The following is a 16,887-nucleotide window of genomic DNA, read 5'->3' on the forward strand; positions in this document are numbered from 1 at the left end:
TTGGTTTTCGCCTACCTCGTAGCAATCGTCACAACTTTGTTAGGGTTGCGGTTAGGCATTGTTTGACCTTGTGTGGGGGAGGGGAGATGTGGCCATCACCTGCCCCTCCATGCTTAAGAGTATTCTGTTAAAGGAATCCGGGGGTGTTGATCTAGTCTGAAGCCCAGCTGGGGGGCTAAGGCCTTGACACGACCCCGACGGGAACACCAGGGGGAGCTTGAGTTGGTTCGCATCGACAGGGCTCCCCCATCGACAGGGCTTACCCTTACTGGGACTTCCTGCAGGAGTCAGATATAGTCAGGTCCAATCAATGCCTAAGCCAATACCACTCACATTCTTTAATTTCAATAAAGTTGTGGCCAAAATTTGCCCAGTAACATAAACCTAATATCTGTGTCCTTGTGTGAGTCATTTCCAACGAGGGGAGGGGGCTGCGGGGTCTCGACACCCAAGTACATTCTAAGGACCTACTGCAAGAGGACAATAGAACTTTGGTTTGCATAGTCTGCCGCCTGGGTAAGTCCGGAGGAGAGCTTTTGCCCAGCGATTGTCACCTACGGGTAAAGTATCTTCCTGTGAGTAGGTGACCTCCCGCTTGGGGAATTCTGGCAGGGACTGAGGGGTTCCCAAGTCCTTGGCCAACGACGCAGACTGGCGGTGGAATGAAGAGAATTGGTGAAACCAGTGGTTTTCTATGAATTTCCAAGTGTTTTTAGGCTTTTTTAATACAGACGGTTCTTTTCGGAAGTGGCCTGGCCTGACATTGCTACATTGTATCTAGCTGGACCATAAAGAAGGCTGATCGCCGAAGAATTGATGCTTTTGAATTCTGCTGCTGGAGGAGACTCTTGAGAGTCCCATGGACTGCAAAAAGTCAAACCTCTCCATTCTTAAGGAAATCAGCCCTGAGTGCTCACTGGAAGGACAGATCCTGAAGCTGAGGCTCCAAGACTTTGGCCACCTCATGAGAAGAGAAGACTCCCTGGAAAAGACCCTGATGCTGGGAAAGATGGAGGGCGCAAGGAGAAGGGGACAACAGAGGACGAGATGGTTGGATCGTGTTCTCGAAGCTACCAGCATGAGTTTAAGCAAAGTGCGGGAGGCAGTGGAAGACAGGAGGGCCTGGCGTGCTCTGGTCCATGGGGTCACGCAGAGTCAGACACGACTAAACGACTAAACAACATCTAGTTTTGATTGGATTAACAGGGTAATGAGGTTTCGATTGACTCAGTCCGTTGTTTTCGCAGCGGGAGCTGTCATCACCTTGTCAGCGCTCAGTGGAGCGTGCAAAACAGCTGGAGCTGAGCTGCCTCTGCAGAGTCATGGCATTGCTGCGATTGGCTGAAGGGCTACATTCAATGCCATCTGATTGGCTAGAACGCATCCTCATGCAAATACATTGTTCATTCATCAAATACATCGATCGTGTATAGCATCGGGATACGGGGTCAGAAATGGCGCTTTCTTCTCGGGGTTTTGGACTTTTGTGCGGTGCTTGGTACAACGTTGTGACGGGGCGAGGGGAGTCCTAGTGTGGCAGGGTTCCCTTAAAACAAAAAATTTTTTTTTCCTTCCAGTAGCACCTTAAAGACCAACTAAGTTAGTTCTTGGTATGAGCTTTCGTGTGCATGCACACCTCTTCAGATACACTGAAACAGAAGTTGCCAGATCCTTCTATATAGTGAGAAGGTTGGGAGGGGTATTACTCAGAAGGGTGGTGGGAATGGGTGATAGGCAGATAGCTGTGATGAGCCTGTTGACGACTCTTAACGACTGCAATAGGTCTTACAGGAAAAAGCAAGGGGTGAGAAGGTGAAAAATGGCTTTGTCATGTATAATGAGATAAGAATCCAATGTCTTTGTTAAGACCAGGTCTCTCCATGGTTTTAAGTTTGGTAATGAGTTGCAATTCAGCAGCTTCTCTTTCCAGTCTATTTCTGAAATTCCTTTGTAGTAATACAGCTACTTTGAGATCTTGTATAGAATGTCCTGGGAGATTGAAGTGTTCTCCTACTGGTTTCTCTGTCTTGTGATTCTTGATGTCCGATTTATGTCCGTTTATTCTTTGGCGTAAGGTTTGGCCTGTTTGTCCAATATAGAGAGCTGAAGGACACTGTTGGCATTTGATGGCATATACAATGTTAGACGATGAGCAATTAAATAGTCCCGAGATGGTATGTGTGATGTTGTTGGGGCCAGTAATGGTGTTGTCCGGGTGTATGTGGCAGCAAAGTTGGCATCTGGGTTTATTGCAGGCTCTGGTGCCAGTGTCCGTGTTACGTCTGGTTGTAGTATTATTGTGGGTTAGGAGTTGTTTAAGATTGGGTGGCTGTCTGTAGGCAATGAAAGGTCTTCCTCCCAGAGCTTGAGAAAGAGAACTGTCATTGTCCAGGAGAGGTTGTAGATCTCTGATGATGCGTTGTACTGTTTTAACTTGGGAGCTGTATGTGATGACTAGAGGTGTTCTGTTATTTTCTTTTTTGGGTCTGTCTTGCAGCAAGTTCTCTCTGGGTATCTGTCTGGCTCTGTTGATCTGTTGTCTAACTTCATCTGCTGGGTATTTTAGTTCTAAAAAGGTTTGCTGTAGATCTCTTAGGTGAGAGTCTCTGTCTGTAGAATTGGAACAGATACGGCTGTAACGTAGTGCCTGGCTATATACAATGGACTGTTTGGTATGTTTGGGATGGTAGCTAGAGGCATGTAGATATGTTTGTCGGTCAGTTGGTTTACGGTATAAGGTGGTGTCTATGCGTCCATCCTGTGTTTTTATAGTAGGGTCCAAAAAATGTATTTCTTGTATAGATTGATTCATTGTTAGGTTGATTGTGGGGTGAAAATCATTGAATTTCTGGTGGAAGGTGTCCAGGGTCTGTTGACCATGTGTCCAGATGATAAAAATATCGTCAATGTATCGCAGGTACAAGAGAGGTTTGAGTGGGTAGGAGTTTAGGAAACGTTCTAAATCTGCCATGAAGATGTTGGCATTCTGTGGGGCCATGCGGGTGCCCATTGCTGTGCTGCTGATCTGAAGGAACAGGTCATCACCGAATTTGAAGTTGTTGTGGGTAAGGACAAATTGGCAGAGTTTGGTGGCAAAGTCCGCTGTGGTTTTATCTGAAATTGTGTTCCTTATAGCTTGTAAACCATCGTTGTGTGGGATGTTGGTATACAGAGATTCCACATCCATAGTAGCTAGTATAGTGTTGTTGGGAAGATTATTTAAAGATTGTATTTTCCTCAGAAAATCTGTGGTGTCACGTACATAGCTGGGAGCACTGATGGCATATGGTTTCAGAACAGAGTCCATATAACCGGAGACACCCACTGTAATAGTGCCAATACCTGAAATGATGGGGCGTCCTGGATTTCCTGGTTTGTGTATTTTAGGTAGAAGATAGAAAGTTCCTGGTCGAGGTTCTGTTGGTGTGTTGGTGAGGATCTGTTCTTGGATGTGTGGGGGTAGCTCCTTAACAATCTTGTTCAGTTCTTTTTTGTATTCTTGTGTGGGGTCTGAGTCCAATTTTATGTAAAAGGCGGTATTGGAAAGTTGTCTGTGAGCCTCCTGAATGTAGTCAGTTTTGTTCATGATGACGACAGCTCCACCTTTGTCTGCTTCTTTAATTATAATGTCTGGGTTGTTTCTGAGATAATCTATGGCTCTCCTTTCAGCATGGTTTAGATTTTGTTGTAAGCGATGGTGTTTTCTGGTCACATCTGTTTGGATTCTGTGGCGGAAGCAGTCAATGTACAAGTCCAGTGTGGTATTGCGTCCATCAGAAGGGGTCCATGTGGAGTCCCTTTTTGTGTAACACTTTTTCGGTGGTAGTTGGTGGTCAGTGTTCTGTTGGGAGGGTGGTTGTTGTTCTCCAGTGGGTTGAGAGGTGTTGTGTTGTGGAGTTGTTGCTTGTTCTGCTTTGTCTTGTTGTTGTGTGTGTTGAAAATACTCCATCAGGCGTAAACGGCGGAAAAATGCTTCCAAGTCCCCGTAGAACTGAATCATGTGTGGGGGATTTGGCAGGGCAGAATGACAGTCCATGTGAAAGGACTGATTCCTCAGCTGGGCTGAGTGCTTGCTGTGAGAGATTGACAATATTGTTGATCTTGTTTAGATTAGTAGCCTGTAGGTTGGAAAGGTTAGAGAGTTTCTTGTTTTTCTGTTTTTTCAGTAGCTCCAGTTGAGAGTGGTAAATGTTTTGTTTTTCCTTTTGGAACTCTTGCCAAGCTTGGTGGTTCCTGATAGAGTTGTCCAATACAAGGAGTTCCTCCTTTATTAGCTTCTGTTTAGAGTAGAGAACGCTGATCAGATGTTTGAGCAGCTTCTTAGAGAAAGTGTTGCATAGTTTTCTTGCATATTCAGTGGGATACGTGGATTGTAGAGGGTTCTTAATTCTAAGACCCTTGGGTATAATGTCCAGGTTCTTGCATTTAGTAAGAAAGAAGATATCAGTCTGTACCTGTGCAAGTTTCTTGGTGAGGTTGATGGACTTCCATTTCATGCGGCTCAATGTGGTGCCTTCCATAGTTCCAGTTACAGATAGGTAGCCGTGTTGGTCTGCCATAGTCAAAACAAAAAAATTTTTTTTCCTTCCAGTAGCACCTTAAAGACCAACTAAGTTAGTTCTTGGTATGAGCTTTCGTGTGCATGCACACTTCTTCAGATACACTGAAACAGAAGTTGCCAGATCCTTCTATATAGTGAGAAGGTGGGGAGGGGTATTACTCAGAAGGGTGGTGGGAATGGGTGATTGGCCAACACGGCTACCTATCTGTAACTCTTCTTTTGATCTTAATGTTATCAAGCAGTCTCTTGCCTTATTCTTCCTTTGTCTTGTACCAAGCCTAAATGCACTCACTATCTTGAATTCATCCTTCTCTAGGCCCTGTTGCCAAAAGTCCAGAAATTCTTTTGTCAGGAAGTCCGCCAAGTTATCTCTCTCACTTTCCGGAACTGATCTGATCCTTAAGTTTCTCTCTTTTCTTTGCAATTCGATCATAGACAAAGTCAGATCATGATCCTCCAATTTCTTAATGACCGGTGGTATCCTCTCCTGGGTAGCAGCGGCAATTTCCTTTGCTTCCTCAGCAATCTTTCGAGTTGTAGCCGAGTCCTCCAAAAGTCTTACAATAGTCTCTGTATTAGAATTTACCTTCCTTCCCAATTCATCGATACTTTTCGTGTTCAGGTCAATTTTTGCTGAGACCTCAGCCACTTGTTTATTAATTTCCGCAACTTGTTTACTTGTCTCTGTTCCCTGCTTCGTTAAGTATTCCAAAGATACATTAATTTTGCCAAGTGCCTGTGCCAGAGCATCTTCTGTTGACATAGCTCTTACTTTTGTTTGAGAGGCAGCAGCTGCACCCGTGCCTCCGGATGTTGAAGCTCTCCGCTGGTGGGAAATATCAGTCTTGTATTGTCTACCAGATCTTAAGCTTCTTTCTTCAAATTTCCCCTTTTCTTTATCCATAACACTCTCATTCAGAGCCAAGGTCACGTCCTAAACTTGTACTTTTGTTTTAGAAAGGAAATTTCCACTGGCTCTCACTTCTAGTGGCTTAGTTGTTATTGTTGCAACAAAGTCTCCACTAGGGGGAAAAGTTCCAACTTCACTTTGAAATTTTATAACCAATGTCTCTTTAAAAAACCCCTTTTCTCCAATTAGCCACAGTTTCCAATTTATCTTCAATGCTATTTTATGTAAAAGTCCATCCAAAGACACTGTATCTTTACACAGAGTTACTGCTACAAACAATCCCAATGTGCTGACAGTCCACCAGTCCACCATGTCAAGGCAGTCCGACTCCAGAGATCAAGGCAGCGGATGTTCTTTTTAAATTCGTTCCTTTCTTACAGGCATAAAAAGTTCAATTTCCACCCCCCTTCGCTCCTGCCAAACGGTGGGGAGAAATGCTCTTCCAAACGATAGATTACTAATTTCAAGAAAATATTCACTCTTAAGTTACAGCTTACAGTCACTTTGCTTTAGATTGTCTACACAACGGGAAGGCAAACTTCCTTTTTGTACCTTTCCCGTGCTAGTGCCAAAATTCTTGTTAATTTAATTTCAATTTAAGTCCGTTAATCCTACTCACGAGTAGTTGCTTTTAAGTCCAAATTCTTGGGAAGAAATCAGCGCTCTCCGATCATGGCGATGCGGCTTCACTCAACAGGCTGGGTAGACGACCCTCAGCACCGCGCCGCTCACCCGCTGCCGCTCCGAAGCCTTTAAAAAGGCTCCTTTGCGGTTTTGGGGGGGCGCAAAAGGTGCCCGCCGGGTCTCCTCGTTCACAGGCTTCCGCGCCTGTGATTTTTAGGGGTCCCCGCTTCGCCGTAGCGGCAGGACCTGAACCCGCTGAGCAGACTTCCCCCGGAGCTCGGGGGAAAATCCGCCATTAATCGCTGGCGCTGACCGGAAGTCTTCGGGGCTGAGGAATTTCAAGGAAGCTTTCGACTTGCCCCTACCTACACCTACCTACCCACTGAACGAAGGAGCAAGAAAGCAAAAGGCAAGTTCAGCATTCCAGAGTTTTCCAAATGCCATGGCATCTCAATGGGGCTCCCTTGCCAATTGATGGTAAAGCAAGCCATTGGACAGGCCATCATGCATGAGGACAGTTTTTCGAATGGATTTGAATCACACTTTGCCTTTTTTCTAATTCAAGATAGTGCCTTGCGGAAGCAGGGAGCTTTGCAGAGTCCTTTGGAGACTGTGGAAAAGATTGCGCAAGAGAGAGGCTTGGCACCAGAAGAAATTCATAACTTGCTGAACATCGCACTCAGTGCCAAGCTTGGTAAAGAAAACATGTTTGGGCTTCTCTTTCCCCTTGGCAACAAAGTATGTCAACGGAGCTGCATTGCCCTGCCTTCTCCCTTAACAAGAACCGGGGCTGCTTCGAGCTTGTGAGAAATTATCAAGAGTGAAGATGTTCAGAATGTTAAGCAGTGTCTTTCAATGTCTTGCAGGCACAGTGATAAGCACTAGGCTACTGAAGACTCTGATTCCCATTTCCGTAATAACAGAGGATTCTCTTCTTTCAGCTGTGTCTTGGCTCTGTGCTCGCAAGTGTTCTAGTGACTTTCAGGTAACTTGGAAAGCATGGTAATGATGTCTTGGTTCTGAAGAATGATATTTCCCCCAGTCTGACTTAGTTATCCTGGTGATGATTCAGCTAGATGTTGTACACGCTGAGCATATTCCAGAAGGGGTTTGTTGTCTTGGCCTTGCTTTGGCTTACTGAGATCTATCTTCTCCCTATAGGTGCTCATTCTAAAATGGATAATTGTAACGTTTGACTTCATTGATCAGAAGGAAAATATGAATGCTCTCTATGGTTTCTTCTTCCGCTTCTTACAATATGAGAAATTGGTAAGATAAAAAGGAATGTGTTATTTTGAAGGAACTCGCTTTTATTCTGACATTAACCCAAATCAAACAATAAAGAGTACTTTCTGACCACACAACAGGACACCATGTGAAAAGTGGGGCCTTAAAAATACCTCTCCCATTTCCTTCCTTTTCCTGTCTTGTTCCTTCCCAATGGGTGCCGGTCGCAGCGCCCCCCAGGTGCACGGCATGTTCAGGCAGGCAGGCAGGCAGGCAGGCAGCTATCCGATGTCGATCCTGCCCGTTCCTCCCTCCACCCCCCTCAAAGACAGCCGCGCAGGCAGCTATCCGATGGAGGGAGGGAGGGAAATCCTGTTCTGCATAGCTATCAATTCGGGTGTGATAGTCTTATGTTTGCATACTTATGGGAAAATAAAACTAAGTTATTCTAGAGCTTGTATTTGTGTGTATTCATGGTATTATTTGTAGACCCAGTAGATGGCAGTGTGGTGTGGAGAGTGTTTTTGGCAGCTCGTGAAAGGATAGAGGGTGGAACGTTGACCGTTCAAAGGCACTATAAGCAAGATATATATATCTCGCCACATTTTCCTAGCTACGTTTCCCCATAAAAGTATACACTCGAATACATTTGTATCAAATACATTTGGAACAAGTGATTGTTACATTAAAGGAACATTCTCTAGGTGATGAGTTTGGGGGGAAATACAAAAACCCATTCGGATACATTTGGATACATTTAGAAAAGTACAGCATTTTGAGGAAAAATACATTCAGATCCATTCTTAAAGTCAATGAGAAAGATACAGCAAAAAGGATACAATATGATACAGCGAAAAAGGATCCATTCCCCAAGGCACCATTGACCTTCTTGTAGGGTGTGAAGGCAGAATATGATCTATTTGATATTGGTAGGGTCCTTCTCCTTCATTCCCCTCTCTGACCCTGACTCTCTTACGACACAGGGACCATCCCAGAGTGTGGGCACAACTTTTGCCGGTCCGGCCTGATCCAGTGCAGCGGGGCAAAAAGGAGGCTGGCTTCCTGTCCTCAAGGCCGAGTTGGAGTCCAGAGAAGGAGCCTCATCCGCAATCGGCAATTGGCTACCTTTGTCGAAGTAGCCAAGACTCTCAGTCTTCCAGAGGGAAAGGAGGAGTCTGTGAGAAGCACCAGGAGCCCCTGAAACTCTTTTGCAAGGAGGATGAAGCCCCCATCTGTGTGGTTTGGGGCAGATCCAAGAAGCACCAACACCACGAGGTGATTCCTCTGGAAGAGGCTGTCGAGGAATACAAGGTACCTTGAGGGGGAGAAATAGCTGTGTATTCTTCTTGGCAGGTTATCTTCTTAATTCTCAGATCCAGAGTAGGCATGGTATTAATTGGTGGTTGTTTATTACCTTAGAAGCAGCCAAGGGGAAGCCTGAGGGCTGCTGGGATGGCTGGGAGGAGAGAGTCAAAGTCTTTCTCTCTGCCAGGGGGGCCAAGGGATCTTCCCTTTGAAATACAGCAGCTTCATGGGACCATGGCAGGGAGAGAAAGGGTTAACCTCATCCACATCCCCCAGCAAGGTTGCTTTGTACATATTTAGAACACTACAAATGTGAATTGCACATACACAACTGTCAGGGGACTGCCATCGGAGCCAGAGGCGGAGGGAAGGCTCCAGAGGGATGCCGGAGAGGGTCCCAGCAGGCAGAGAGGCAGCCCATCTGCTGGGGAAGGAAATCAGCGTAACACCAGTGGAGAAGGGGGGCAGATGGGGGAATCGGAGAGGAGGCTCCAGGACTCTTCACTGGAGACCAGCGGAGAGAGCACGGGTGCTCCGCTGCCCACACCCTCCCTGCACAGAAGACTTCCACGCAGGGAGAGTAGGAGGAGACTTGGCGTCAAAGAACTTCTTTGCTGGAAGAAGTTCAAGAAACGCCCACTGACGAATTCTGCCAGCGACTGAAACAGCCACAAAGTGAAGGGCTGTCCAGACAGAAAGGGTTCAACCAGGTAACCTAGCCAGGAGTGGCGGCAACTTACGCACAAGCAACCCCTATAACCATTACAGCAATCCGTCAGTCCCCGACGTTGCTTGTGCGCAGCTACAGGGAGGCAGCATAATGAGCCAAACCAGAGAAGCCGGAGGGACGGAGCAAGCAGCTGGAGTGCAAAATCTGGTAGAGAGGAACCGAGATTTGGAACAGCATGTGGCTCTCCTGACAGCGCGGCTGGACAAAAGACGGACTCAGGATGCACAGGTCAGACCCACCCCCATCGCAAGGAAGGTACCGGGGGTGGTACACAAGTTTGGGCGGAAGCCCCAGGACTACAACGCGTTCCGAACGGAAATAGAGTACGCTTTGGAACTGCAGCATAATGACTTTTCTGATGATGGGGAAAGGGTGGCCTATATTGTGGGGCATCTAGAGGATGGGGCACGGGAATGGATCAGGCCCCTAATGGCGACGCAAACTGCTGCCTTGAAGGACCTTAGGTAATTTTTCCAAGCGATGGATGCGATGTATTCCAGTGAAGTGGAGCAAAGTGTGACTCGACGGGAATTGATGGGGTGCAAGCAGGGGAGCCAATCAGTTAGAGACTACTGGTCGCGCTTTGTGATGTTGATCCACCGGCTCGGGTGGGATCTGGACTCTGAACCCATTCAAATGTTGTTTGAGGAGGGGTTGTCCCCAACTGTGAAGGACGAGCTGTCCCGCGCGCCCCGCCCGCAGTCGATGGATCAGCTGACCAAGGCTGTGCTTGCGATTGGAGTGCGGCAGGAAGCGCGGGCTCAGGAGAAACGCGAAGTGAGAGGGGAACGTTGCCATGACTACCGCATTCCTGAAATACCGAGACAGCTTTCCCAGGCGGCTGAGCCAATGGAAATAGATGGCGCGCGCGCGAGGTTTCAAACTCCAGTGAAGGTCGCAAGAGGGAGGGAAAGGATTGGAAAACCACCAAGAAGTGTTTCCTCTGCCAACGGCCAGGACATTTTGCCAGGGTCTGCCCTCAAAGAAAGGCCTGGCAAGGGATGGTGGGAGCTGCTGGCTGTGAGGAGAAGGGGGGAGAAGGGCAGGCGCAGGGAAACGGCAACGCCTAGCTGCCAACCAGCGGGGCCAGCAGCCAGGCCAGCAACCAATAGAAGTGCCCCAGCCTGACCCTCCCAGGGCAGCTATAGCCATAGAAGTGGTGCTAGAACTCCCGAATGGGCACCCAGTCAAGGTGGAGGGGCCGCTGGATTCAGGCAGCTCCTGCAATTTCTTCAGCAGGGACTTCGCTCTAGAGCACCAACTCCACCTGCTGCCCCTGGATTTTCCCTTGCAAGTGACCACCATCAATGGCAGGGAACTTCTGGGAGGGGAAGTGACACACCAGACCCCACCAATGCGAATGAGGGTTTCCAGGCACATGGAGACCATTGCCTTTCATGTAGCCACACTGGCAGGACCCCCAATAATACTGGGGATGAGCTGGCTGGCACTGCATGATCCAGTAGTGTCATGGCATCAGCGGTCAGTCACCTTTGGGTCAGCTTACTGCTTGGAACACTGTCTGGGGGGGGGGGGAGAACCCAAGGATGACAGTGGCCAGGGTGGCTGGGCTGGCTGTGGAGCCAAAAGGGGAGGTGCCACCACAATATGCTGACCTGAAGGAAGCCTTCAGCGAGAAGGAGGCGGATAGACTACCCCCCCCATAGGCCCTTTGACTGCCAAATCAACTTACTCCCAGGGGCTCAGCTGCCGGTGGGTAAGCTGTATGCCATGTCTGACCGGGAGATGCAGGAGTTGCGGCAATTTATTGACAAGAACCTGAAGAGAGGGTTCATAAGAGAATCAAAGGCGGTGGGGGGCAGTCCGGTGTTCTTTGTGGACAAAAAGGATACTAATCAGCCCAGGCTCGTTGTGGACTACCGGGGCGTCAACCTGGTGTCAGAACCCGTGACCTTCCCAATGCCCAGGATTGACGACATTTTAACACGGGTGAGGCAGGGGAAAATTTTTACCAAGCTGGACCTCAGGGGAGCGTACAATTTGTTTTTTTTTTTTTAAATAAATTTTTTATTGGTTTTTCCACACATAATACAAAACAATACAACACAATACATAGACATACAAACATATAAACACGTATACTTTCTTAACCTTTCTTTTCTTGAACCTTCTTTCAGCGACTTCCCCATACCTCCCCTTTCTGCATCCCTGTTATCAATCTTTTCAGCATCCCCTGATTTCAATATAACACTTTCTTTAGATCTTATTTCTCATATCCAGTTGTTAATCGCTGCAATTCTATTTTGCATTACCCAAAACATTTTAGCATTCATTAATTTTACAACAGTTCTTAAGATAGATTTTAAATTTCTTCCAATCTTCTTCCACCGTCTCTTTCCCTTGGTCTCGGATTCTGCCGGTCATCTCCGCCAGTCCCATGTAGTCTATTACCTTGGTCTGCCATTCTTCCAGTGTGGGTAGTTCTTGTGTCTTCCAATACTTTGCTAACAGTACTCTTGCTGCTGTTGTAGCGTACATAAAAAACGTCCTATCTTTCCTTGACACCAATTGGCCTACCATGCCCAGGAGAAAGGCTTCTGGTTTCTTCACGAACGTGCATTTAAGCACCTTTTTCATTTCATTATAAATCATTTCCCAGAATACCTTAATCCTTGGGCACGTCCACCAAAGGTGGTAGAAAGTACCTTCAGTTTCCTTACATTTCCAGCATTTATTACTGGGCATATGATAAATTTTTGCAAGCTTGACTGGAGTCATGTACCACCTATAAATCATTTTCATGATGTTCTCTCTCAAGGCATTACATGCCGTGAACTTTATGCCGGTGGTCCATAACTGTTCCCAGTCAGCAAACATAATGTTGTGACCAATGTCTTGTGCCCATTTAATCATAGCTGATTTAACCGTCTCGTCTTGTGTATTCCATTTCAACAGCAAGCTATACATTCTTGACAAATTCTTAGTATTGGGTTCCAATAGCTCTGTTTCTAGTTTTGACTTCTCCACCTGGAAGCCAATTTTCCTGTCCTGTTTGAAAACTTCATTTATCTGATAATAATGAAGCCAATCTCTTACCTTTGACTTCAATTTCTCATAGCTCTGCAGTTTTACTTTTCCCTCCTCCTGTTCTACAATTTCCCAGTACTTTGGCCATTTGGATTCCATATTAAGTTTTTTCACTTCCTTAGCTTCCATTGGTGACAGCCACCTAGGGGTTTTGTTTTCCAACAAATCTTTATATCGAATCCAAACATTGTACAATGCTTTCCTAACCATGTGATTCTTAAAGCCTTGATGAATTTTTACCTTGTCATACCATATATATGCATGCCAGCCGAATCTGTTGTTAAACCCTTCCAAGTCCAAAATGTCTGTGTTTTCAAGAAGCAGCCAACTTTTCAGCCAGCAATACGCCGCTGATTCATAATACAGCTTTAAGTCCGGCAGGGCAAACCCCCCTCTTTCTTTTGCATCAGTTAATATCTTAAATTTTATTCTGGGCTTTTTGCCCTGCCAGACAAATCTAGATATATCTTTTTGCCACCTCTTGAAACAATCCATTTTGTCTAAAATCTGCAATGTTTGAAACAAAAACAACATTCTAGGCAGGACATTCATCTTAATAACAGCAATTCGGCCTAACAAGGAAAGTCTCAAATTTGACCATACTTCTAGATCTTTCTTAATTTCTGACCAGCATTTCTCATAGTTATCTTTAAATAGGTTCACATTCTTAGATGTCAAATTAATCCCTAGGTATTTCACCTTCTTTGCTACCGTCAAACCAGTTTCACTCTGAAACTTCTCCCTTTCAGCAGCTGTTAGGTTTTTATCCAATACTTTCGTTTTCTGTTTGTTCAATTTAAAACCTGCTACTTGACCAAATACTTGTATTAGTTCTAACACTCTTTTCGTACTAGTGTCTGGCTCTTGTAAAGTTAAAACCAAGTCATCTGCAAATGCTCTCAGTTTATACTGTTTTGCTCCGACCTGAATCCCTTTAACCAGCTGGTCCTCTCTAATCATGTTTAATAAAATCTCCAGGACAGATATAAAAAGTAGTGGGGATATTGGGCATCCCTGTCGTGTCCCTTTTTCAATAGCAAATTCTTCTGTAACCACATTATTTACAATCAGTTTTGCTTTTTGTTCGGAATAAATTGCACTTATACCATTTTCAAAACCTTGGCCTACCCCCATCCCTTGGAGATTCTTTTTCATAAAACTCCAAGAAATATTGTCAAAGACTTTCTCCGCATCCACAAATATTAATACTGCCTTAGTATTAATATTAACTTCCAGTAACTCCATAATGTCTATTATATTTCTCACATTGTCTGACAAATGTCTTCCTGGAAGAAAGCCCGCTTGGTCTTTATGAATCTCCCCCACCAAAACTCTTTTCAATCTTTTTGCCAAAATGTCTGCAAAAATTTTATAATCCACATTAAGTAATGATATAGGGCGGTAGTTCTTGACCTGGTTCTTCTCAGTCTCTGTCTTTGGTATAAGTGTGATATAAGCTTCTTTCCACGATTCAGGTGCCTTCTTCCCCTCCAAAATTTCATTACAGACCTCCTTCAACGGTTGCATAAGCCATTCTTTCAAAGCTTTGTAGTATCTGGAGGTCAGTCCGTCAGGTCATGGAGATTTCCCCAATTGCATATTTTGAATGGCTCCCTCAATTTCTTGATCAGTTATCTTCTGGTTCAAAATCATTCTGCTTTGTTCAGAAATTTTTTGTAATCCATATTTTTAAAGAAATTCTTCAATTTCTTTTTCGTTCGCCGGCCCTTGTGCATAGAGTCTCCTGAAATAGCTCTGAAAACAGTTTCTAATCTCGTTTGGTTTATAGATGTTCTTTCCCTCCACTTCTAAATTGATAACCGTATTCTGTTTTTGTCTCTTCTTCAGTTGCCATGCCAAAAGTTTCCCACATTTATCTGCCGATTCAAATGTCTTTTGTCTCATTTGTTTTATTTTCCATTCTATCTCTTGATTCATCAGTTCCATATATTGTCTTTGGTGAAACTTAATTTCTCTCAAAATTTCATGAGATTTTGGTTTAGATCTCAATCTTTTTTCTCCTTCTTTTATCTTTTCCATGATCTTATCCTTTCTTTCATTCTGTCTCTTCCTTTTTATGGCATTCTGTTGTATTAAGAATCCTCTCATGACAGCTTTACTTGCGTCCCAAACTATTCTTTTTTCCACTTCTGTTCTCAGATTTATCTCAAAATAGTCCTTAACCGCCTTCTGGGCCTTTTTGTACACCTCTTCATCTCTAAACAGGGAGTCATTCATCCTCCATCTAAAGGAACCAGCTGTTGTTGGGTTCATTTCCATCTTTACAGCATTATGGTCGGAGCAAGTCTTTGGGCAGATTTCCACTTTCTTGATCTTTGATGCCATCCCACTAGTTATCCATATTTGGTCAATTCTAGTCCAAGTCATTTTTGCTTCAGAGAAAAATGTTCCCTCTCTCTCGAGAGGGTTCCTTGTTCTCCAAATGTCAATCAGGTTCATATTGTCAGTCATTTCAAAAAAGGTCTTAGGTAGTCTCCCATCCTTGGAGATCACCTGTTTTTGTGCTTTGTCCATATTTGTAGAGACCACTCCATTCATGTCTCCCATTAATATTACATTGTAATCCAAAAAGTCTATTAGTGTCTCATGCAATTTCTTGAAGAATTCTGACTTCCCTTCGTTTGGTGCGTAGACTCCTATTATCAATAGTTTTTCTCATTGTACTTGAATTTCAATTGCCAAATACCTTCCTTGTTCATCCTTAAATATTAATTTAGGGGCCAATTTCTCCTTTGCATAAATCACCACTCCTCTTTTCTTCACTTTATCCGACGAAATAAATTCTTGTCCTAATCTTTTATTAATAAGTAATTTTCGATGTACTCTAGTCACATGGGTTTCCTGTAAACAAATCAAGTCCAATTGTTCTTTTTTTAGGATGTGAAAGACTTCTCGTCTCTTCCTAGGAAGATTCAAGCCATTACAATTCCAACTTAGAAAATGCAGAGACATCTTGTTATTTATTTGGTTACCCCTCCAACAGCACCAGGGAGATCTTCTTCTGATGATTTTTTAGCTCCAAAAGATAAGTTTGAAATATCTGGTAGATTTTCTGAGTCCGTAGGTTCCGCCGTTTCCTTAAGAAGATCCTCCTCATTCCTTGTCATGAACTGTTCTTTATCTTGCACTGTTTTTATCTTGATTTTCTTTCCTTTGTAGTTAAAAGACAGGCCTTGTGGGAACTCCCATCTGAATAGAATGTTGTTCTTTCTCAATAGAGTGACCAAATCCTTGTAATGTGTCCTCGCTTCCAGGATATTTTTAGGGATATCTTTAAAAATCTGCACACGCGAGTCTTCAATTTCCAGAGCTGTTTGAAAGTGTAAGTTCAATATCTTATCTCTCTCCTCCTGAGATCTCAGAGTTATAAGGCAATCTCTTGGGCTCTTTCTGTTCTGTTTCCTTCCCAGTCTGAAAGCAGTTGTTATCTTAAATTCCTCCTCTTTCAGGCTGTCCTGCCAAAAGTCCAGAAATTCTTTTGTCAGATAGTCTATCAAATTGTCCTTTTCATTTTCTGGAATCAATCTCAGTCTCAAATTTTTATTTTTTCTCTGTAATTCCAATAGAGACAGGGCAGCATCATGTTCTTCCAGCTTTTTACAGACTGGTACTATCTTTTCCTGTGTATTTCCTGCTGAAAGTTTTGCTTCCTCTGCCGAAATTTTTGCCTCCTCTGCAATCTTTCTAGTTATTTCATTCTCTTGAACTAATTTATTTATAGTCTCTGTATTCAGATCCAATTTTGTTGATAATTCCTTCAACTGTTTGGAATTTTCAGTGCTCTGCTTTGTTAGCCCTTCTAGAGTCTCATTTATCTTGACTAATGCCTTTGTTATTGTTACTGTATCCATGGAGGGAGTTAAAGGGGCTGCAGGTGGTACAATTGAAGCTCTTCTCTTTTGTTCAACTTTACTCTTAGCCCTTGTTATTCTTTCCTCTGTTGGGCCACTCATATCCCAAGGTCTTTCCCACGAGAATCACTTTCAGCTGGGAATTTCCACAACCTTACAGTGAAAAATAATGGCTATTTTCCTACAGCCTCTAGATGGAGCAGTTCAAAGCTTCCAATACAAAGTAACAAAAGTTCCCTTCCTAGGTAAACAAAGGTAGCAACCAAATATCCAATATCTTCCAAAATGTCAAATTGTATCTTTCCAAAGTTCCAAATTTGTAGCAAGTCAGGTCTTTAATTGTAATCCAGCAAAGCGCCTACTTTGTAACAAGTCTCAAATGACAGTTCTCAGTCCCGGTAACTCACTTCCAGGCAGTCCTCCCCAAGGGTTTAAAACGGCAGAGCTTTGCCCTTCTAAGCTTCTTTCATGCAGGTAGGACAGATCATAAATCTTCCCCCCCTGCCCCTGCCTGCTAAGGGGGGGAACTGAGTCCAATGCCTGAGTCCGTCACTTTTAAAACGCTTTCTGTCAATTGCAGCTTCTTGTTTCGATGCTTTATTTACATGCA

General features: G+C 44.4%; 1 protein-coding gene across 1 annotated transcript in view; it reads left to right on the forward strand.

Moving 5' to 3' along the window:
* Nucleotides 1-6,143: 6,143 nt before the first annotated feature.
* LOC310753814 (inositol polyphosphate 5-phosphatase OCRL-like) overlaps nt 6,144-16,887 on the forward strand; it is a gene marked incomplete at both ends in the record, with an annotated part of 81,232 nt that continues 70,488 nt past the window's right edge. Inside the window, one exon of the mRNA XM_083595148.1 lies at nt 6,144-6,173. Within this exon, the coding sequence (XP_083451274.1) occupies nt 6,144-6,173 (30 nt within the window). The remainder of the gene's footprint in view (nt 6,174-16,887) is intronic.

This window comes from Podarcis filfolensis (genome assembly GCF_964270895.1).
Source record: "Podarcis filfolensis genome assembly, chromosome: W".
NCBI lineage: Eukaryota > Metazoa > Chordata > Lepidosauria > Squamata > Lacertidae > Podarcis > Podarcis filfolensis.